At 28.0% G+C, this 26,001-nt stretch overlaps 2 protein-coding genes across 6 annotated transcripts in view; one reads left to right on the top strand and one right to left on the bottom strand.

Moving 5' to 3' along the window:
• The window catches only part of LOC105150694 (cholesterol transporter ABCA5), a 48,506-nt gene that overhangs the window by 17,242 nt on the left and 5,263 nt on the right, over positions 1–26,001 (bottom strand). For 2 of the 4 annotated variants that reach the window (XM_087404800.1, XM_087404799.1), the window contains exons 2-9: positions 15,257–15,439; positions 14,185–14,413; positions 8,738–8,859; positions 2,148–2,321; positions 1,430–1,611; positions 504–711; positions 309–387; positions 66–219 (exon numbers count right to left, since the gene is read on the bottom strand). In XM_087404800.1, coding sequence (XP_087260926.1) covers positions 66–219; positions 309–387; positions 504–711; positions 1,430–1,611; positions 2,148–2,321; positions 8,738–8,859; positions 14,185–14,413; positions 15,257–15,388 — 1,280 coding nt within the window. In that variant the 5' untranslated portion in view covers positions 15,389–15,439. Of the gene's footprint in view, positions 1–65; positions 220–308; positions 388–503; positions 712–1,429; positions 1,612–2,147; positions 2,322–8,737; positions 8,882–14,129; positions 14,414–15,256; positions 15,440–26,001 lie in introns of those variants that run through there. The other 2 variants (XM_011063941.2, XM_087404801.1) reach the window with 2 other exon arrangements.
• On the top strand, positions 2,328–8,155 carry LOC105150693 (tubulin polyglutamylase complex subunit 2). Of its 2 annotated transcripts, XM_087404810.1 has the most exons (3): positions 2,328–4,239; positions 4,759–5,032; positions 6,064–8,155. In XM_087404810.1, exons 1-3 carry the CDS (start codon positions 4,237–4,239, stop codon positions 6,621–6,623), a joined length of 837 nt encoding a protein of 278 aa, XP_087260936.1. In that variant the 5' UTR covers positions 2,328–4,236; the 3' UTR covers positions 6,624–8,155. The 2 variants fall into 2 exon arrangements, with proteins under 2 accessions (XP_087260936.1, XP_011062242.1); XM_011063940.2 differs by having other exon boundaries at positions 2,328–5,032.

The following is a 26,001-nucleotide window of genomic DNA, read 5'->3' as shown; positions in this document are numbered from 1 at the left end:
TATCATATATTATCAAAGCTTAAAATCGATATTATTATACATGTTTATAAATATTGCGATCTTACCAAAACACAGAATCGTTTAAACCCATCATCTTCATTCCCTCTTTAATCTTATTTTCCTTCTCGCCAACTATTAAGATAAGAAGATAGGTAATGAATTGCGAGAGCGCAAAAACCATGTAAAGCGGAATAACAACTCTGAAGGCCAACATCCAATCTAAGGAAATAAGATAATCATTAACACACTGAATGCGGCATGTACAGCAGAAATAAGTGAATCTAAAAATTTCTGGTAACATCACTTACCAGCGGTATACGCTTCCTTGGGAAACATTATGAGTTTAATATCCGGTACTGTTACATCAGGATTTCCCGGGTTTATAAACTGTAAAAAATAACATCAGGATCATTCATTTCATTATCAGAACCTACATTCTTATCAAATAATAAAATTAAATTAATGGATATTTTACTAAACTTTAAAATAAAAGAAAAACTCACTTTTATCTTCGTGATATCCATCATCACCTGCAAGGCCAAAAAGCCGGAATGCAAGTAATTGTTGGCGGGACAAGATTCCCCGGTTTTTATCGATAAAAGATCGTCCATCCAGTGACCAGTTTTATTCTTTCGACAACTGATCGGAGCAGAATACAATTCGGTTGGTGATGGCGGCAAGACATATGAAGGATTCGTTCTAATTTCATATCTAAATAGCATGAAAGGTTTCGTATGTTAATAAAAAACGCTGACATTTTCTACAGAATCGAATCAAAATAAAAAAAGAAAAAAATCATGATTAATGGTTTATATTTAATAAGTATACTTAATAGTATTCATTGTTATATACTTGATTTTGAAATTTATTTGCCCAAATTTATTATAGGCATAAAATATTTTTAATGTTAATTATAGCGATAGCCATTTTTAGCATTAAAAAGATGATAATATATTAAAATAGTTATATAAATTAATTGTGAAAAATCAGATAAATTAATTAGAATCTATTATATTTTTTATTTAAAAAATTAAACTATTTTCTTTACGTTAGTAAAAGTAATAAAAAAAAAGAAAAATCTGCTTTTAAGAATAATTTTCTATCATATGTAATTTTTTTGTTATAAAAATCTTTGTTCGACAAGTAAGAAACATTGAAACATTGCAGCAACATTGTAACATTATTCGAATGTTTCAATATATTTCTTGCTTACTGGACATCTTTAATTTTAAAAATAACTGGCACAGAAAATGATTTAATATAAACATAAGAAATAAAAATCTTCCTTGTTAAAATAGAAAGATGTCTGATGAAATAAAAAGATGTCTTTTTCCCTGAATCTCTGCATACATTTTTGAAAAAAATTGCACATGCTTTTGTTCACTTTTTAATTCGTTTAATGGTTAAAATAATGTAAAAATTATCTTACATAAGACGCTGCGATATTGGCTGGGGGTCTTCGAAGATAACTGCTAGGGGTATACTGTAAGGATCTCTCCAATACGCTGCTTGCAGATCATCCTTCGTGTCGAACACCATGAAGTTTAAGGGAAGCTTACCGGGATAATCCCACATAGAGAGCCAGAGGCTATTCATGGAGCTTAAGAAGCTCTAGAAAATACAACGTTAATTTTATATCACGAAACCTCGAAATATCCGGCAAAGAGACTAGCTCTCAAAGCAGTTTATGCTTAAATAAAATTACGATATTATAAAAGATATACATTACACATATTTAGCGAAAAGAAGTGTAATTTTTAATAAATTCGAATTAAAAAATTATTTCTAGATAAAATATTATCTCAAAATGTTTAAAAAAATGGAATCAAGATATTATATTTATATTTTTATATTTTTATATGAAATATGAAATTTGATTTAAAGCCTTAACTTTACACAATTTAGATTTGAGAGAAAAGGGAGTTTATTTAAAAATTATTTAAAAATCAATTTGATGAAAAATGTTTTTAATAAAAAATAAATTTAAATAAATAATATACAGTAATTTTATTCAGATATATACATATAGACATGTTTTATAACACTTGAAAAGACACTAACACTAGAACACTTGAAAATAAAAATATTTGTACTTGATTAGATTATTTAACGAGATTTGGAAATAATTTTCAGAGAGTAGTACTCACAAGGGTTTCCGTAGAATTGGGCACCACAGCGATTGTATTGTTTTTGTAGCCATTGAATAATTCAAATATATCCCCTTCATGCCTCTGCGTCAGCATCACAGGAAAGTTTGGGTTGGGTATCATGACCTTCACCACGATCAAGGTTCCGAGGATATAAAGGGGTAGAACGACCTCCTGTAGATAATCAAATGATGCCGATTTGAGATCAGATAAATACATAGTTATATGGCGTATCTCATATAGCATCAGAAGTCAATTTTCTATTTGTAACATTATTCATCGCTCATAATAATAACTAAGTATCTTTTGATAAAAAAAAACAATTTAAAAGAAATAAACTCCTAAGTTTTCCCTAGAGAGAAGTAAATAACAATTAATAAAAAATATATATACCTCTATATATTATTATATATAATTCAATATTATTAATTTATTAATTATTGCATATTTATAGATATCTTTTCACATCTTTTTCTTCAATACTTGTCTCTTTATTACTGACTAATATTTTTAAAATATTAATATATTTAAAAAATATATATACATGCATAATATGTACATACATCAATATCTATCATTCTAAAATTAATTACGTACTAAAAAGATTAAGGTACTTAAGAAAAAAGAGATAAAAAATCAAGGAAGGACTTAAAATTTTTCAAAAAACAAATTTTGTGCATAATATAAACCATTCCATAATTATATAGTTTACATTAAATGAATAAAATATTTCTGTTTCATGTCTGTTGCAGTTAATAACCACTGTACATATAAGGTAGGGTGGTTACCCCTTGTTTTACATTACTAAATAAAAACGTAACACATAAATTCTATATGGTCAGAAATCCCTCGCGTACATGCATGCGTGTCCTATAATTATTATGCTCCGCACGCGCACCTGCTGTTCTGCTTCCCTATTTGCAACACGATACTAAATAATAGTTCGAACCGTTTCGACACTGCATTTTCTCTTTTGACAAGTTGAGAACTTTGTTTCAAGAATTTTTCACAAAGCTTTATTCTGATAAAGCTTTGTGAAAAATTCTTTAAATGATAAAAAGTTTCATAATAATATATAATTTAAAAATACGAGAATATTGTATTGGTTAATAATCATAATATGAGATTGTCTTATAATTATAATTACCGCTTTTTTGCGGTTTTGAATTATTACAAATAATAATATAAACTAAGACTCAAACAATTAAAAAATTCGCATAAAAGGCTTCGCATAAGTCGGACAAGATGATAGTCGTTAACAACTAAAATTCATCAAATTCAAATAAATATACAAACTTTTCGACCTTTATCGGATCATCTTCAATGTCGTACAAAATTCGTTCACAATTCAGCAATTCTATAAGCATTACAATCTTCACATTATCCAACAATTTCAATATTTATAAATGATTGAGAATTATTACAATTGTAATCTTTCTTAATAATATTGAAATAAAAATTTTTGTTTTATAATTAATTAAAACTAATTTTCACCTTTATATATATATATATATGTATATATAATTAATTAATAACTTTATATTATTAGTGATGTTAATTTATATAAAAAGATTTAATTAGTCACTGTTGTTTTTCAAATAAATTTTTCTTTAATGGAATAAATCTTTTACGCAATTGTTATGACATTTAATATTTAAATGGATTATGCGAAAAGCTAACAAGTTAAATTTTTTTTTAAGAAAAAGTTGAAGTTTTAAAAAAATTTTTAATTAATCACAATAAATGAATAAAAAGACGATAAATTATGAGACATTCTATACATTGTTTGGGGATATTGAGCTTCGAAAGTCCGAGTTCCGTCGTCATGGCGATCAACAAAGAACTGACGCATACTTCGCGATACTAGAACGTCGAAAGATAAAAGACAGCGATATTTCTGATATTGTCACGAGCGAATTATAATGTGTAGTGCAAAAATTTATATTATTTCGGTGTCTCTATATCAATACGATGATTACATAACATAGATCGATGCAACGTCAATTATAAAACATCATAATATTCGAAGTGAACAGAATTCTTATATTTCTTCTTCGTAGCACGTGAGCGAAATAGTATAAACATACAAATGGTAATTGCTTCCATCTGTGACTTAATGCACCATTCACTTGCTCATTACGTCTTTTAATTTTCAACTGCTATAAAGAGCGGACATTATATAAGAGAGGTATTATAAGAAGTAGAAGAGATGATATAAGAGCTAGAACGAAGAAGTAAAAATAAATTTGAATTACACGATGGAGAGTGAATGGAAAAAATATATTGAAACATTAAGTATTTATACAAACATAAAATATATTTTGATAATTTTCTCGTTCTCTCTGACATAATGTTGTAAATACTTTGGATATACTTATATGTCAATATTATAGAACAATGCTAACAATATAACAATATTATAATTCTTGTGATTGTCTTTTACGATTTCTTTATAATTCCTCTTTCGTTCTTTTTAATATGGAGAAATATTGATAGCTTATAAAAATAAATTAAAGAAGATCAACAGAAATATGTTTTACAATACTAAATCTCCTATAATTTTTGGAAAAAACAGAAAATTAATTTGACACTAAATTTAAATATGCAAAAGACGGAGAGCAAGAAGATAGATTCAGAGACAATGTCGTTCTGCGTGGACATTGTCACCGAGGATTCCTTCTATGAGAATCTGACCCTCGGCGTAGTCAAGATCCTCGAGAACTCGCCATGCGTGAGAAATGTACGGGTCGAGAGGCGAAATGGCTGTGAACCTGGAGCTATCACTAATTGGGAGCAACGCCATTGCTGTACGCTTCCTGAAGACATTCGGAATTTCTATGCTTCTATCGATGGTTTCCTATTACAATGGAATTTTGATATAGCAGGTAAACATGATAACTATTTAAGCCTGTATTTCCGATTCAATGTATCTTTCTTCTTTCCGTTCCCATTAATTGTACTTTTTTTTTTTATTATATCCATGTATGTCCCATAATATTATATTTTATAAATTTATATTGAATATAAATATCCATCATTATATTCATATTATTATTATATATTCATTAAAGTTTTTTAAAAATATTGTTACAAGAATTATATATGTATATTCCACATATAATTTTATAAATTTTTGTTATCATATTGTAAATATTCATTATAAATTTATAGATATTTATTGTCACATACATTCTAAGTTATTTTGTTTATTTCAAAAAATTTATAATTATTGAGTACAAACTGCGTAATAATCCTTTTTACATAGCAAAAATGGTTCATCATGGCATGTCACAAATTTTTATTTTTATAATTTATATTTAGAATTTTTCGTATAATTATTAACAATTGTTATAATATTAAATCAAAAGCTGTACTTATAAGGAAAGTAAATATAAAAATCAGTCTTATTTTTTATCAACAATTGTATATACTTAGAATTTAGGATTCAACTAAAAACTTTCAAAGATGTATGTATATCTTACCATTAAATATTGAATCTTATATTGTGATATTATGACAGATAAAAATTTTTAATTCACTGAAACCATTATTTATTTATTTCTCAATAACAAGCTTGTGTTTCTCTTTTGCTGCGATTTTTTTGTACGTTATTCTTTTGTTCATTATTGGCAATTCCAAATTATATTAAAAAATTCTTCATTCGACAAAACAAACAAGCATACTGAAATATATTATCCAATATAATCAGTTGTCTAAGTAATGAGAGATGACAATCTAGGCAACACAATTTGTCAAAAAGGTATCACGTAATTGTCTAAAAAAAGCTTCGAGTGTCCAAATATCCTTCATACTTTTTCCTAATTTTTATTTATCTATAGCAATATGGAAAACCATTAGCTTCAAACTAATGTCTTTAATTCATCGATACTAATTTAAAAATTCCATGTTGACGTAGGCGAAGAATTTTCAATAGGTCGTATGGAAATCGGCGGTCTTTCGTCTCTGAAGAGATACGTCGGTAAGGATCGGCAGACAGGACCATCGATGCAGGAATCGACAGGAATCCAAACGGGAAACGTCGCTGAACTGCAAGATACCATGTTCTCCGGGGATTCACGTGATTGTAAATTCTTTGAGATTGGCCAGTGTTTCCCGGGACCCGAAAACGGCAGGATTTATTTGGCATATCGTTCTAAACAGGAACAGAACTCGCCCAGTATTTGGCTCTATCGAGGCAGTGGCTGGTACCACTTGGCTGACAATTTTACCATATACTTCCGTATGATGCTGGCTCATTTGGGCTTGCCACTGTGGCAGTGTTGCGTCGCCGGATTACCTCTGCCTACTTGGATCGAGCAGGCGTATTTTCTGGTCGGACCCCACCTGCTGCCATCCACCATTGAGCCTACTGAGACCGTGTCTGCTTCATTGTGGAACAATGGACCCATCAATGTTCTTGATCCAGCTATCTTTAAAGCTAAAGATAGCAAGCAGAGGAATGCTCGCAAAAAGTGAGCTTGTTACAAGTTTAATGGTATTAAACTTTTTGACAGAAGCAAAGTTCTGCTCAAAATAAAAATAGTAAGATAAATTTAGGGTTTTTGCAGATTTCCGACGAGATTTTATCATGTAGTGAAATATTCTTTTCTTAATATTTCTATACTAATTAAGTTTAGATAAAAATGTTTAATAAATATGTGAATGCAAATACATATTAGATAGTGAAGAAAGGATTTTATCTCACAATGTATCCCAAAATATACAATATAATAAATATCAAATTCTTAGATATAGCAAATTATTATACTGGGATGCAGATTGATTATTTGAGAATTAAAAAAAGAAAATAAAAAATCAAATTTAGAGTTTTTAGAATTCATTAATTTATAAACGTAAGAAAAATATTAATATATATGTATATTAATATATACTATATATACTAAATATATCCTAGACATCAGAAAATATGAGTATTTAATTGACGAGTATCTCAAATTTAAAAAATCAGTAATCATCTAAAATTGAAACGAGTCTCTATCATCTGAATAATTCATCAATTTGTGACTAATATACGTGGAATATGTATTTATAGCGAATGTCCTAGATCTGACAAAAATTATTAGAATTCAAATTATGAAAAGTAATTATATTTAAAATTAAAATATATACAAAATAAATTATATTAAAAGTTAATATATCTTGATGAATAAAATTTTACAGATTTAAATAGGTACAAAATATTGTAAAAAATAAATTTTTATAATAAAATTATAATACTTGAGACACTTTTATACATGAGATTAAGATTTATATATCGAATTACTAACGATTTTTTAAATTCTTCATTAATTTAATTAAATTTACTTATACATATGTATATTATATACATATATATAATTTTATAAATTATTGTATTTAAGTAAATAATTTTCGAGTATTATTTTTATCAATTATAATTTTAATTTAATTTGAAAAAATTAGAATTATATAATTTTCTCTTATTATGATTTAATTTTTAATTAGTTCGGTGACCTTTTCATATGTACATAGTGAGAGCAAAAAAAAGCGTGAAAAATTCAATGAGATAGAGAAGCGTTTCTTTTCTTCGTCGCTAACCCTTGGCCCAGTTGGCATCGCGATTACGCAAAAACGACCGATTGGTAACGTGCAGTTGGCGAACACAGTCTGCGACAAGAGTAGCCGTCGCCATTCTCGCAGACGTCTGCGTCTTTTCGTTTTCGTTGTTTTACTTTCATCTCACTCTTGTACGGTTCTACTTAATAAATGTGAAATTAGCTATTCTCGGTGAAAATTCGACGAGAGCTTTAACTGTGAAGTTAAATAATACTTATATTAAATTGTTAAAATATTATATCTTTTCATGTGTATTGTTCATCAAACTTAAAAAGGAAAAAAGGAAAAATTAAGTTAACTTATGTCTTGATGTAACTAAGATTTAGGAGCATTAAAAACCTAAAAAAAATCATAAATTAATCGAAAGTGAAGACAGAATCTTATTTACATATATATATATATATATATATATATATATATAAAATAAAAGTCTTTATATATTCCAGTTAGACGCATTTCGTTAAACTATAAATTTCTTGTTGTACAATCTTTCCAACAAACAATGTCGCAAATATTTGACGTTGATATTTTATGTCTTCAGTATGGAAGATAATATATATAAGTTGATTCTCCATATTAATGTGTAGATAATATCAATTATAACGTTTTTTTTATAGATTAGAACTTTTAAATTCGTCACTTTGACCCGATTGATTTCAATAAGTAATTATTGAAATTTCTAGAGGAGATTTTCAAGACTGATGTTGGCACATTTCTGCACGTGATATCATATTTGTGGCATGAATATCTACTTGGCACATGTCCGCGACACATTTTCTGAGACAGGTGCCGATTTTTAATTTAACCATATTTCTCCAAGAATTATCAAATAAATGAAAATCACATCGAGTGACTAAGACAAAATGTTTAGGTTTCTATTTTAAAAGAATTCCGAAAATAATTAATTTTAACGCAAGAGATGTTATGCGCCAATTATTATAATGATAGAAAATTTTAAATGCATTAGTGAATATTAAAATAAAATTAAAACATACCATAAACGTCTTCCGCGTGTCGCGTTTCTTCAGCAGGAGATTTCTTACGAGCATCGCCCGCAGTTGGGAAAAGTAGAGCGCGCACGAATTCATCCTGTGAGATGCATTCACCCTCTCGTCCTCTAAAACAGAAATATAAACAAACTACAGCGACAAAATTTCAATGTTTAACAAGAATGAGTAACAAGAATAGAAGCTCAAATTTTGTTGCATTATTTTAGTAAACCATTTCTGTCCAATTCTAATTCGATTTTAAAACACAGAATATCTAAAAAAAATATTACAATATCTGTCAAGAAGATGGATTAAAATAAACAAAGATTGGATTCTTGCATAAATAATTTTAAACGGACATTTATCTCTCGAACTAAAATTTATTTGTTAAGCTTAATTATTAATTTTAACATATCGAGTTAAGCAATTTAAATGACATACTTTTATATAACATGATATTGCATGCAAAGTATTAGTTGAATATTACATATTTATGTCACATTGCATAATTTTCCATTATTATTACGCAACAAAATTTTGAGCTTAAACGTAACTCTTAATAAAAATTGTAATATAATAACAGTAATAATCTCGTTTTCCAGATATTTTCTATAAATTTCCAATAATTCCATTAATTTTCATTAGAAGCTCGTTGAAAAATTAATGCATATAAAACGAGCGAATTAATATACAGTTATTATTTATTATTATATTTTCTCACTCGAATGAGTAAACTATAAATACAAATGGCAATTGAAAATAAAAAAACCACAATACCTATACACATATACAAGATAGCCAAGTATAAGTGACCACCTGTTTTTATTTCGTGAACTAACAAAGATAGACCTAACAAATATAATATCAAATTAAATCGGTTTAACTAAACTCTATTATAAGCACAGTGATTATTTAGGAAAATTATCCATGTTGGAAAATGAAGAAATATGCATAATTTTTACACGATAAAGTAAATATTTTGATATAATAAAAATTGTAGCATTCGTTCTAACAAATATAATCAGATGATAACATATTAAATGTCAAATCGTTAATGGGAGAATCGGAAGTTGGCCACATTGCATGGCCGAAACTGAAAAGGTAATCGTAAAACTTCAGACCAAAATAACTTGTGTAATTTGTATATTTTGTTATAAAATAATTTTATTATATCATATATCATTGTACTCAGAACGGACACTACAACTACAACTACAACTTTTATGATATCGAAATATTTACTTTATCGTATAAAAATTATGCATATTTCTCTCCATTCTTTAACATAAATAATTTTTTTAAGTGATCACAGTGCTTATAATAGAATTTAGTTAGAATCATTTAATTTGATATTATATTAGATGATTTATATTTATTTAGTGATTTATATTTATTTATTATATTGTTAGTTTAACAACAGAGATAAAAAGGAGTGGGTACTTATACAGGGACTATGTATATTATATATATAAAATCTGTTGCTTATGACAGAACGTAACTTGCCACTTATTAATGTTTCCATGGAGAAGTATAGAATATCTCGCCCTTTCTCACTCTAATAACGAGTAACACGCGGAAAATGACGAAGAGAAGAAGCTATAACTCGAATGTAGGCGTTCAACTGTAGAACAGTCGCACTCTTCCCGATTAATTAGCTGAATTTGTTTGCACAACTGCGCGACACGTTCCCCTTCACGTCCTCTCTATCCGTTCTCTTCGTTTGTTTGCTCTACAGTAAATTCGCGTAGTAACAATATAGTTGTGCCAATCTAACGTTCAACATTTACGTTAATTAATCGTTCGCGACTGCAATTTGAAAGATCAATCAGATTATGTATCAACTAAACCTTTATAGAATATATTCTTGAGTGTCCAGTGCAGTGTGATATTTAATACGTCCTCAATGTATATTACGAAAGTATTTTGTGTGTAGGCGTGTAAACGGTTTTACATTACCGCACATAAAATGCATGTCACTGTTCTTCCTGTTTGAAACTGTTTGAGAACGTCAACGTTTTTTTTTCTTTACATATTCTTTTAAAAATTTTCAAAAATTTTTTTGAATGAATTTTTAATTTACAATATTTGCGCGAGATTCGATGCGTAAAAATTTAATTTTGTTAATGGCAAATCTGTGCATTTAAAAATTAATATTTATCAATATTTTTTAAACGAATAAACTTTTTTCTTTATCAACAGTCGTTTATAGATCTAAGAATTCATACATTATTAAAGATATTTAATATTATACCAATACACGGAGGTAATCGCATAGCTTCTTTGAAATTACTCGTGGAAGTTTCAAACAAAGTATTCATTTCCAAGCATGCAATCACACATTACAAATTGTAATTTTTTGTAGATTACAATTACATCTATTTTATAATTATATCAACTAATTCATTTTATTATTTTATTTAATAATATATAAGATGTTCCAAAATTTGCGACTTGAAATAATAGCAAGAAAATTCTCTAAAAGTTAAGTAAAAAAGTTTTTTTGTAAATTTTTATTTTAAGCAATAATTTTTTAAATAATAAAGATTTAAATATAGCCAACTATAAGCTACGTTTAGATGACCATCTATCTGTCCATAAGTCGCGCGATAGTTTAATGAGCGAGGGAGCACTATAGCTGAAATATTGTCCCAAAGATTATATGATTTCATTTAATTTCGTAGAATTTTATCTGATTAGAAATAATTTTCTTCGCTACACATATAAAATCATTTGATAAAATAAACGATTTTATCTATTAATAATATCTATTAATAATATTACACAATGATTTCTCGTGATTGCATATACAATTATCGGATTCTACATAGGAATTTCACATGAATTTTATAATGATTTCGAAGACTTTGTTCCATGATTATATTAATTAAGTGATCATCCCCTCATTAGTAAGCGTTGAGGAACACCCGCTTTAGCATACAAATAATTTTTCTTAATTTTTCGAAAACTTTTTTACTATATATTATATATATTTTGAACATGAATTTCGCTCTCTCTAATTTCAGAACATCTTGTATGTTTAATAATATACTAAACTATATTTAAAACGTATAAAAAGAAGAGCATAAGAAATCACCGCACAAGTTATAGTTTGTGATATTTAATTATCATTATATTAAAACATTAAACGTTTCGGCCACAATCTAGCCATCTTCAGTAAATGCATAATATTCTTAAAACGCAGAGTTACATATAGTTGACATTAAATTCAACTGTCGTATGTTGTAATTATATAAACGTGTTCTTTCATATGTGAAGATGCTTCGTACAATAATGTTATAACGCCAATTGTCATATCACGAAAAGTCATATCGAAAAGTGTAGAACGAGAATTTCCAGATTCTAATTTAAACAAATATGTGTATCATTAATATCTTCTAATCGGAATATGTAAGAATAGAACGTTACCTGTTTTACAGCAAAAAAATATAATGATGAATCTCAAGTATCTATAATGATGAAGATATCAGTGGTTTCACGTCACCAGTTGAATGAGATGCATGAATTGGATTGGGATAACATAAGAATTTTAGACACAGAACAATCATTAATGAAAAGAAGAATTTTTGAAATGATATATATAAAAGGCCAAACAAGTGGTATCAATAAGCAAAGTGACACGGAAGGTGACACGTTTGCCTAATATTTATCTGCCTCTTCTTAAGAAAGATCTCTCTGTCATTTAATAAATAATTCTAGAACTTTCTAAACTTTTGACTCATATATATAAATAGTGGTAAAATATATGATATGACAAATAACAACACACAATGTCACGACAAATTTCTATATGTGCAAAGGATGTACTTGAGATTCATCATTATATTTTTTTGCTGTAAAACAGGTAAACACTGTAACGATTCTATTCTTATATTCCGATTAGAAGATATTAATGATACACATATTTGTTTAAATTAGAATCTGGAAATTTTCGTTCTACATCTTTTCATGATATGACAATTGGCGTTGTAACATTATTGTACGAAGCATCTTCACATATGAAAGAACACGTTTATATAATTACAACATACGACGGTTGAATGTCAACTATATGTAACTCTGCGTTTTAAGAATATTATGAATTTACTGAAGATGGCCAGATTGTGGCCGAAACGTTTAATGTTTTAATTAATGTAATGATAATTAAATATCACAAACTATAACTTGTGCGGTGGTTTCGTATATGCTCTTCTTTTTATACGTTTTAAATATATAACCACGTTCGTTTTTATGATGTATTTTAAACTATATTTATCTTAGAAAAAATAATTGTAAAGAACAAAATAATTTTAAGACAATGTTTGCAAGTTGAGAAATAACTACTTCTTAGTTTCATATGTAATTTACATTTGCTTTGTATTATATCATTATGTGTATAACCATTTTTGCAAGAACAGAGAAATAACTTACTCTTATTATAGAATCACAAATTATTTAAAAAAAAAATCTTCAATTATGCGACGAAAGCGCATGATTAAAAAAACAGATTTTCTAAAGTATTCCCTTGAGAGGAGGAAAAAAGTCCTTTCTCCCTATCGTAAATCAACGCACATGTGTTTAATAATAAATAAATAAAATCTACAAATACATAAAACAGTATATCGTTTGCTTTATACTTGCACTGATTTCAATAGCTGCACAAGCTACGGTGAATATTTCAATTCTGAATCAATTTGGATCCATTCTTCATTTATTTGAAATCTTTTTATTCCAAACGTTTTTCTCTATTACGTTCATTTCTACCAATATAGATTAATTTTAAAATAAGGAAATAGATAAAGAGCACAAATAATTAAAATTAAAATAATAAAAGGGCTACGAGCTTAGCTAGATTGTTTATTGCTAACAATTCAATTTAATCTTTAAAAAATAATAATAAAACACAAACAGTTCCGATTTATTATCGGATAATTCTCAATGTGAACAAATAATTACAGCATAATATGGTAAAAATTGTTTTCGTCCGCTTTTCACAATTATTTCTTACGTCATGGTCACGGTGTTGCGATGTACCGTTCGTCCAGTTTTTCAAATATTAGGTGTTTCCTCATATTTGTGAATTCCTATAGTAACTTGTTATATTTTGCTTTTGAGTTCCATTGTATTGAAATGTGAGTGTGTATAACAAGTTACTGTAGGAATTCAAAAATGTGAGAAAACCTAATATTAAACCTACGCTTATCTCATTATTACTCTGAACAAATAACATACATCTACATACAAGTGTAGAGTCAGACTAGTTTTTTGGTCCAAATAAACTTTATCGTTCAGTGAATGTTAAAATTTACTCATTTAAATTGTTTCTTTTGTGAAATCCATTTAATACAAAATTTCTTCAAATTTATAAAAAAAAAAACAATATAAATGCGAAGATACTCACATTAATCGTGAAGTGCGCCGAGTCCGTCCAAGAGAATGATTCTAGTCTGCTGTACCTTCTATTTGATTATGATTGTTGCCGGTGACGATGCCATTGCTGTTCCCGGTACTGTCATCGTTACTACGTTGCTGGACATTGCCTCCGTTAACAACTCCAATCGATTCATGCTGCTGGAACGTTGCCTTACCACGTGACATGACGGCGACATCGCAACGCCGGACAGTATGTTTGGAACCGTGTCCACAACCGTTGTTGTTGCTTCTCGCCATACTTAGCGTCGCAAACTATGTTGAAACAGAAGACTACAATTATTACTCTTTCAATACTATTTCTATTCAGGATTGCTCAACTCATTTTCATTTCTTCAGAAGATAAAAAAAAATGTTAATTTTAAATCCTAAAATATATATTAAGAAAATCACTTCATATTGTAGCAAATCTTTTCTTTATGATAATATCATCTTTAATCAAATTTTTTTCCTAGACAATTTTTAAAAATACCTAATATTTAAATTATTTTTCCATTATTATGTTTTATAAATTTTAATTTAAAGATAAGCTCTTAAATTTCGCGACTATCAATAATTCATTTTTAAATAGACATTTGTATAATAAAAGGAATCAGAAATGTCTTATTGAAATCATATTATAATACGTAACCAACTGCGAATATACTTAAACTTAGGCAAATTTAAATTTTAATGAATTCTTCTCATCTAGAGAATGCAATAAATGAAAATGGAAATTTTTCAGTTTGCCAAAAAGCTTTAGACGATAAAATCATAAATAGTTCCTTTAATATGATTCGCAAAACATACCTAAATATTCTAAAAAATTTGTACGAGAAAAATTTTTCTCCATGTAAACATTTTTAATTTGCTGAGCTTGTCAAAAATATTAAAATGCTATATGCATTAATGTCTTAAAATGTCAAAAAGCAAATAATAGAAATCAAAGAATGATGAATTCTATCTATCGCGGTAATTTTCATTATTGCGTATACATCTATAATCCTCGAAAATGGTTCGAAAACATTGAATTAATCCAACCAGGTAATTTAATTTATATTATAAATTAACATGTATTAAAAGAAAGACGAAGGTAAAGAAAGAGAGAGACTTATGTACCTTCGACCACAACCAGGTCAAACTTCCCTGCGGTCGATGAACGTGATTTAAAAACGTGCCTAGTTGAAGACCAAAGGAATGAGCCTTCAGCAATCTGAAGTTCTCCCTCTTAATTTTCCCACGTTGTCCCATTCGATCATGTCCGCAAGAAACTCATCGCTTAGCTGCAAGACGTCGTTTTATCTATGGAGCAAGAAAAGTTGCTTGATTATTGCATGAATTTTCCACAGTTATGTATTATGTAAAAAGTTTAAACATTAAATAGCATTAAAATTAATTCATCATTTAAAAGTAATTTGTTTGATCGTAGTATATGTATAATGTAACAAAGATCTATTATGTTAAAAAAATCATTTATTTATTATATGTATACATAGAATTTCTTAGTTTACTGCGTACGTTGCCGTTCTAAATATGGAAGATCGATAACATAATAAAATGATTCTGTTAGTATCATATTTAGGAATTCATGAAACCTCATTCTTGTCGTTATATATTATTATTAGTATCAAAAATATTCCAATTTCCTAATATAAATGTTTTATAATTATTCTTTGCATTATATGTTTCTTTTTTTATATAAAATTAATTCAATATTAAATTATTTTAATTAATTTTTCTGTTACACAGAGATACATTCTAATTATTACCTTCTATTAACTAGATAATTGTTATTTGTGATAGATTAGCTAATATCCGCAAATAATTTTATATTAATAAATAAAAATATCCTTCTTTGTAGACGCAATATTTAATATATTCAAATCGTGTTTATATAACTTAGGATTAATTACTTTATGTTAAATATATAATGTTATAAAATTGCCGTACTAGTATAATTTTATTACATTTTATGGTACTAATTTGATCTAATGGAATATTATTATTATATTTGTTACGTATAAATTATTAATTCCTTGGTCATGCAGTTCTAAATACGAAAGGTCGATAATATTATGAAATGGCTCCACGTGTTCATAACACAAAGCGGTGTTCTTATTCATTGACCAGGAAGGAAGTCTTCCTTCCTGTCATTAACACAGGAAAAATTCGCCCATATTGATATAGATTTTACTATATGCTATTGTTCATAAATTCAGGAATACTTGCATGTTCCTCACATTTTATAAAAAATTGAGTACCTAATTGGTGAAAAAAAATTGTAGAAAAGTTTTCAAAAATGTATTTTAATGAGGAAAAATAAAGCTTCTCAAACTGGTATTTAAATTTTGTCTCTATGATATTTTGTTGCTAAATTACATAAAATTGAAAATTAATTTTTCAATATATTTTTTCAATGTTTTTATTTCACTTTAAAGTAAAATAAAAATATTGAAAAAAATATATTCAAAGTGTGCCTTGATAAAACATTATCGAACAAAATTTGATAAAACATTTTAAAATACACTTTCTAAGCTTTAAAATGTTTTTAAAAAAAATTGACGATTATTTTTTCGAATTTCAAAGATATCAAATTTCTTGTGTAAAAACTTTCCAGAAATGATAAATCAATCTATAAGGATTCCTTACTATTTAAAAGAAATTTGGAGATAACAGGGCAATAAGAGTCAGGTAATCGTTGTGCAAATATTATAATATACAAACATAACAAAAATTTTTATTACAATAACGCATGTTTCGGCTCATTTTTTAGCCCTCTTCAGAGACATATAAATCACCTTTATAGATACAATGTATACATACTGTATGTAATAACTACCTTGCCATAGTAAGCTCCCTCCATTACACAAAAATCCTATATCAGAATTAAACTCAGATGAAAAAGAAAGGAAAAGAACAATTTTTAGAATATATCAGAGATTTATCTTTTTAACATCCTGAGTTTAATTCTATAGGATTTTTGTGTAGTGGAAAAAGTTCACTATGACAAGGTAGTTACTACGTATACATTGTAAAGGTGATTTATATGTCTCTGAAGACGGTTAAAAAATGAGCCGAAACATGTAAATTCTTTACTGTAATAAAGAATTTTGTGTTATATCTGTATATTATTTGCGCAATGACTACCGCGCCCGACTCCTATTGCTCTGTTATCTTCAAATTTCTTTTTTTAACGTCAAAACTAAAAGGTTTACGGAAAAAAACAGAGAAAAAAGTTTGTTATAATATGTTTGATTGGTATAAATTTTTAAAAAATTCTTAAAAGCTTTTTCGAATTCAAATCAAATACATTATAATATAAACATTGTAACAAACTGTCTTTATATATATATATACATATATATATATATACATATATATATATATATATATATATATATATATAAAATAGAGTCCCAAAATTTGCGCATTCAGGATATGATACTTTATGCTAAAACAAACAACTTTTTCTTTTTGCAAAATTGCGTCCGATAAGTAGTTTTTGTAGGAGAACAGATTAAAGTTAACAAATAAAAGCAAAAATTATTTATCGGACGCAATTTTGCTAAAGGAAAAAATTGTTTGTTTTAATATAAAGTATCATGTTCTGTACTCAATATCATGCTCTGTATATACATTATAATATGATTCCTCCAATTATTCTGCACATAAAAGTAGAGGTATAAAAAATCAATAATTTACGAAATATTTTACTTTCTTCTGCACATAATGACCATGAAATATTAAATAAATAATTAACATCTCGTAAACTATTAATTTTTTGATAATCGTACTTTAATACTTTTATGAACAAAATAATCAGATTAATCAATTGGTATAAAAAAAAAACATAAATAATTATTTATTTAAAATATGATCCATTTCAGATAATGTTCTCACATAAACGGTCTTATTTTCAATCTTATTATTTATTATCCATTTTGCCTCCATAATTTTCCTAAAGGAACTATATGTGTTTTCTTTTTGTCTAGCTGTAATTCTAGTTATTAAATTAACATTTAAAATGTTTTTATATTTTTTCAGAAAAGATTGAAATTTGCAAAAGAATGTCTCAGATTTTTCTTTTATTCGTTATCACAAACATAAAATAATTTGTCATTAAGAATTGTTGAGAAATAAAATTTTTAATCAACTACGCGTCTTTCTATCGAGTTTGGAGAGTTGTACTCTTTCTTTCTTGACACTACCTCTCCCCCCTCCCTCTCTTCCCCCTTTCCCTCTTTCTCTTTCTTTAATAAATAATAAATCTGAAATACAAGAGGGAAACGCAGCGCGAATGGGCATGTAGGGTCGTCACCCCATAACGCGAGGGTTACTGCGGTAAGGACTACAGACAGAATGTCGCCACTGCGATCGCAATTGAGAGGGTGTACGCCCGTACATAAGAGGGGTCCTGAAACTCGATTACGTTAGTTTTCCTCAGAAACTGAAAGTTTTCATGAACACATAAAATTAGATATACGTACATTAAATTATGATAATCACAATACATCCATTAAGATAAGCATCGCAATTAAGAATATGATAAATTATGATGAATTTAATTAAATTAAGAATATAATGCTTTCATTATAAGTATAAGCTATACGTCTAATATTATTGTACGATTATCCTCTTCGATGAATTATAACGTAGACTTAATTACATCCACTTTGGTAATTTTAATAATTTTACTTTTCATTTATATGTGTACGTAACGTATAATATCGTTATAATTAGTTATAATAATATAATAGCAAAATTATAAATATAGAGTTAAGCAGGACCGCTGTTAAAGTGCCTTTATGTAAGAGGATTTGCTACTTTTTATATTTTTTTATTTACTGATGTTTTAAATAAAATATTTCAAATAATTTTTAAAAAAATTTTAAGAATCTTTAAAGAGCTCAAAAAAATTTCATTTTTATTTTAAAATATTGTCATTAATTTTTTCCTTGAAAGAGGACAGAAATGTAAAAAGTAAAAATTTTTACCATTTAGGTTAATAAAAACATTTTTTACTTTTCATGTTTTCATTCTTAAAAAGCCAACATCGGTATCCTGCTAAATTTGGTATGAATTTGTATACATTGAAAGATTTTAGTAATATAGGGAAATAAATAATTATATGGTCTAATGATTTCAGACTTTAATTACGATACTAACGATACGAAATTTCTAAATTAATATACAGACATGTTTTGGAAGAAATTAAATCTGAAGCAAACACAAGCAATTGGTATTAAAAATGAAGAATTAATTTTTAAAACTTAATTTGATGCCCCGTTTGTTAATGTACCTTTGTGTAATGCACAACCTGCTTGCGGTGATACTGGAGTAGTGTATTCCCCTTTCGACGTTATTCCCTTCAAAGTTACTCTGTATTCCATAAATGTTTTGTATCGAATAAAATTTTACACAGTATTTTATGCCTTTGCGTCTTCAACGGGTATAAGAATCTCATTTAAAAGAACATTCGATAATATGTATAAAAAATACGTCTTTCATGTCATTTTTAATCAGAAAAACACAAAGAATTAATTTTAAAGGAAAGACTTTTCATCCAAAAACAACTTATACAGGATGTCTCACAACTATCGAATTCTCTTAAGAACATATTCTTAAAATAATTTTGAGGCGAAAATTCTAATACAAAAATGTCGAGGCTACAATAATTTTTTGAATTATAAACTAACTAATATAACTAATTTTAAATGCTTATAAGTAAAAAACCATTTTACTTTTGCAGCCTCTATTATTATAATATTCCTGGATTTTTTTGAATATTCTAAGACGAAAATTCTAATACGAAAATATCGAGGTTATAATAGTTTTCGAATTATACTATCTCTTTAACTAATTTTTTATAATTCAAAAACTATTGTAGCCTCGACATTTTTGTATTAGGATTTTCGTCTCAAAATTATTTTAAGAATACGTTCTTAAAATATATTAGAAGAATATGTTCTTAGAATATATTAGAGGAAAGTCGTTAATACTGACATAGATCTACAAGAAATAATCCCTTATATATTATAAAATTATTGCACTTTATTAATACTGATAAAAACATAATGTTTAAGTAATTAAAGAAGTAAAAAGTCATAACTTATACATTTGTAACTTGTATACAAAAAATCAACTAAAAAATTCTACAGAAATAAAATCGAATGAAAATAAAATTTTACAATTTTCTTTTTAAAATTGCGTAATTTAAATAATAGTGGCTACTGATTACATCTTTTATATATGTTTGTAGCTTCTTAAATCAGCTTTATTTTTTTTCTCATTTTTTTCATAATATGATTTTAAATATAAAATCGGTGCAGCGTCACTGAAAAATCAACACCTGTCTCTAAGCAGACTTAAGTTAACTTAATCTTTACAGTGTTGCGTTATATATAGCGTTAAACAGCCCTATCAAAGCTAAAGGCAATCGTGTATTTATGGAAAACCCTCAAAAAAAGAAATTGCGCGTCCTGCAGAACAACATAAAGTATGTATCAACAAAAAATATTTTATATAAAAGTAAAAAGATTTTAGAAAATCTTATATACATTCACTTGTAGGTATTTTACACAGATGATTCCTGTAAAAAAATAATATATTAGGTGTTGGAATTAATTCGTAGCGTTTTTTAATGAAAGAATGTTATTTATTTCACATGAGCATTAAAAAATACATTAATGAAAGTACTTCCCATCACTTGTAAAACGCTACGAATTAATTCCAACACCTAATATAATATTATATTATTATTTAGTGCGTCGGTTTTGGGGCTCATTTTGTCAAACGCTCATTTTTTTGTTATTTTACGAAAAAGTTAATTATTACAAAATTACAAAAATTGCTATATTGCTATATTTTGTCAGGAGGCACTTTCTAGTTCGTATTTATGTTCATAAAATTTTAAAATTTAGCTTTTGTATAATAAATATTGTCTTTGTGTATAATAAATATTGTCCAAAATCAAAATTTTTTGAGGAGTGAAAATAGCTGTATTTTCACTCTCCTGAAGTAAGAGTTCATTCAGAAAGAGGAGAGTATGTTGGTATCGATGACGTTTTCCTCTATTATTAATACAAAAAATATGTCAGAGAGAATATAATTGTTTATGTCTATATAATAAGGTACAAAATCTATACAATTATATATTATAACTTCTTTATTTATTGATTTTGTAATAATTACGTACAGCTAATGAAATAATATATCAGACGCCACATTTGCGTCATGACTGCAATTCTAACAGTCCTCAGAATTACTTTTGTTCTCATGACTTTATAAAACTAGTTGAGGAGTATTTAAATTTCAGAATCGTCATATTGTAGTTGCCGGAACTACTTTATTTTCTATCAGAGTATGTTATTTCTGAAACAAGTGGGCATAAATTTCGCTTTGTAAAGGAAAACATGAGAGAAACAGCAAACACAGAACGCTTAAAATGGGTTCTACGATTTCGCATGAAGATCGATCGTGCTCCACGGAATTTCTGCCGACGACAGGAGCTGCTTATCTCACTTTGAGCCTCACTTTGCTTTAATCCTTTCCGTGAATGTCCGCCATCATCATCGAGTCTCATCCTCACTATCGTTATATATCTGCCTGTGTCCTACTACCGCCTCTTTTGATATCAAATGCTTCGGCATTTAATGCGTCCCGCCGCGTTTGAAGAGCTACTTAGCCGTCGATTCGTCTAGACAACGAACTCTCGTCCTTGACAGATCAAAAGAATATCGGTATGGAGAGGATGACGTTGGCTCCGTCGTCACGGCACGCGACCTCGAAGAACGGATCGTTTAATCGCACCCTTGAGCCCCTTAATCTCTCTTACATCGATATCCAACGAGCTGCCTTGTACACCTAATAGTTTCGAGTGTTAATTTATTTTAGTGGAGAGGAAACTGCATTTCAATTAATATCTTTATATTATTAAATTTTATAAATTAATTGTTAAGAATTTTTTAATAAAACAATTTTGAAAACTGATTTTCACACTGATATTGCTTCTTATATTTATATTTATATGTGTTAATCTAAATGTTAAATAGTTTATTATTTAATATATTATCTCCTTAATTCTTATATAAATTGCTTTGCATTTTAATATAAATGTTAAATATAAACAGATAGTAAAAAATATCCGTTGAATAAATGAATTTTACTTTTTTTTTAAATCTTAACGCATATTTAATTTTCTTTAGAAACATTCTAAGAACAACTAAAAATATTATTTCATGAAATAATGTATTTTTACGAGCTGAAATAAAATTTGGCCTAAGTTTCTTGCTTAATTTGTCAAGATGCTGCGATGATTACATGACAATAAGTATGTTTCTTTTATAAGAAATTAAAAATAAAATAACAAATAAAAAAACGTAAAACTTTAATCTAAATATTTAAGCGCGATAAAAGAATAATTACCCCCTTTACTTTTCAAATTAAAGGAGATATGTGATATTAATAACACACACATATCTTCTTTAGTTTAAAGAACACATATCTTTCTTTAGTTCAAAAAATAAAGGAGACAATTATTTAAGTTATTATATTTAATAATGTAAATGTAATATTTAAAATGTTGCGTAATTATGAAAATGCAAGAATAATATACGAAAACTCTTGACATTAAGATAATAAGACGTTACACATTTCTAACTATTAATTAAAAATTAAGCGTAACCTTTACAAAACTCATTTACGCTGCGTAAATGAGTTTTGTAAAGGTTGCGCTTAATTTTTAATTTTTAATTTTTGTTTTGTACTGCGTAAATTACGTAAGATTTGATTTACGTAATAGTTTTTAAAACATTATAAAATCGTATTCTCCAAAAAATAATATAAAAATATGTTTTTACAATAAATATACAAAGAATATTTTACTTATTTAACGAATATTTAACGTTGTTATTAAAGACAAGATTATTATAAAACATAAAATTGTAAAATCAATCATCTTCGAATGTACATCACAAGAAAACTGACATTTAAGTACATATTATAAATGATCCAAAAATGTAAAAAGATATGCAGACAGATTATTAAATACAATATAGTATGATCTGTAATACTGCGCCATGATATTCACATTCCAGATATTATCTATATGTATACTCTTATCCACGAAATGACGAATGGTTATTGTACACTTCGCAAGCAAGCGACCTGATTTCAGCCAGCAACTTGTGGTGAAACTCAACCAAATCCGTTTTCCTGCCTGTCCGCCCAAGTTGGAGAACAACATGGCGAGTTTCGATTCGCCTCGTATCCTATTCGAAGATCGTTTGTCCACGTATATCACTCATTATCTCCATTATTTCATTTGGCTTACGTTATAGAAGACCCTGTCAAAAGCCGATATTCATATTGATTTTTATATTTAAGACTGATTTATTAAGTAATCTCCAGATGTCACGAACCAATCAGAGCGTCGTATTAGCACTTTAAGGGGATCCTAAAGACGATTAGTCATATTGTAAATAGCACACGGATGATTTACGTACTGACACATCACTACATCAATATCACTCACGCATACCACACGTACATATACATTTTCGTATAACAATAATATTTTAATTAGACGTCTATGGCCTGATTGCACCATGCAACATGCTTTGACTTTAAGCGAGACTTAAAACTCTCAATTTCTCTTTAAAGCCGAAAGAGAGGAAGAAATAAAGAGAATTTTAAGCCTCGCTTAAAATTAAAGTAACGTTGGTGCCTTAGTTTCTTCGTGCAACTACTACTTTGTGAACTACTATTTTGTAAATACAGATTGCACAGCTTTTATACAAGCAAATGTTGTCACGATGTGACAGCTCTAGAGCGTCATATTGGACTAAGAAATGGTAAAAGGATCTCAATTTCGAAACTTTTTGTCGTTCTCAGCTTAGAGATACCTTACAGATACGTACATTAATGCAATTTAATCCTGGAAAAGGATTTTCGAGTTAGCGAAAGAAGAAAAAAATAATGGTTATACAAGAATTATATGATTTAGTCAGTAATACAGATGACTTTAGGATTTCTTTATGACAGTATTTAAAATGGTTTTAAATAAGAACTGATTATGAGCTAAAGACTTCTGTACTCTGATTCTGTAACTTTTAACGACAGTATATTATCTTGTCGTTGCACAGATATTATACTTACGTATAAAAAAAATCCTGTGCAACGACAACATAACGAACTATTGTTAAAGGTACGCTCGGGACTACTTATGTCATTTTATCCTTGTTTTATGTCTAATAAATAACGAGAAATGATAGAATGATAGAAGTAACATTAATAGCGTCTTTCCGAAAGTACCATAAGAGTTATAGATGATCGCGAACGGAGATACTGAACACTTATCGACATGTCATGGGACACTCACTTGAGGCATAGAACTACTTCAACACGATTCGGTTAATCTTAAAAACAGCCAAACCGTTCAAAAGGAATTTTAAGATCATAATCATAAAAGATTAATTTTATATTTTCATATTAAAATAAATGTCGACACGATTTGATTATGAATATCGCGAAGAAAATTGAGGGAAGGGATACAAAAGAGATAGTTTTATTTTAAAAAATTCGATGATAATGAAAGAAATATTTAGAAATTTAATTAATATACTATATATCCTTATTTGTTATGTGTTTATGTCGATTATGATATTTACTCGTACAAATTGATACAAAGAGAAGGATAAAAACCAAGTTAAAAAAAATTCATCATTTAAATAATATCTATCAAATTCTTTATCGAATAAAATTGCTTATTATCGATAACAATATTCACATAGTAACTCGAACTTCTAAATACATCGCAATTTAAATAGTTTGAAGTGCGGATATTTTATTCATGATTCCTCTTAATTCTAATATTCATTGATTACGTATACGAATGATATTTTATTATGTGTACTACTTGTTTCTAATATAACGGTGATGTTCTTTACGAAGAAATAACAGAGAGAAAAATAAAGGAGAGAGGAGGACAGAGTAACTACCAGCAACCACTAGTCGGGTTCTATCGACCGACGTGGATCAGAGACTAGAGAGCGGAAAAGGGTCAGAAACGTATAGGAGAAAGGACGGCGCGGACGAGGAGTTTCGTACGACACGTATCCAAATATGCAGCGAATAGTAGAAGTAGTAGATATACTGATGCACGATCGATTTTTTCCGACCTCGTGATCGCGGTTCGTTAGGCCCGATTCACAGTGGATGCCTCGCGATGAATAACGAGAAACAAGAAGGAAAGAGAACGAAGGATGAAAATAAAAAATAAAAATACAGAATGGAAAGAGCGGCATGGTTTTCATGAAAATCTCCAATATTTTGGAACGCTTTATTATTGCTTCGTAGGTATGCTACGTCAATTACGTTAATAGCAGACTAAAAGAAAAAATTAAGATATATGTACAAAGTATAGTAAAAGAAAATATATGCGTAAAAAAATATAAATATAAAAACTGCGTATATAGAATTATTTACATAATGTGTATAATAATACACATATTATATGTAATAATTATTTACCTATTCATGTAAGTGCATAATGTTCACTAGCACTATTTTATATACAAATAAGATTATACTTTTGAGGCTTCCACGTAAGTTACTTTCTACGTAGAAGTTACGTGTTTTGCAAATTATCTATATATCCATATATTCCATATCCATTCTTCGAGTGCCAACGTTTCGTGAATGTTGCAGTTCACTTCATCAGGACGAGTATATCAGACTGTCCTTCGCCCTGAAGTGAACTGCAACGTTCATGAAACGTTGGCATTTCAAGAATGGATATGGACTCAAAATTAATCCACGAAAAATATAGCTTCTATACGAGTAAAATTATAATTATATAAAAATTA

The sequence above is a fragment of the Acromyrmex echinatior genome, chromosome 3, assembly GCF_024713525.1.
Source record: "Acromyrmex echinatior isolate Ae372 chromosome 3, ASM2471352v2, whole genome shotgun sequence".
NCBI classification, from domain to species: domain Eukaryota; kingdom Metazoa; phylum Arthropoda; class Insecta; order Hymenoptera; family Formicidae; genus Acromyrmex; species Acromyrmex echinatior.
The sequence above is the reverse complement of the archived record's forward strand: the minus strand, read 5'-3'. Positions and strand labels throughout refer to the sequence as shown.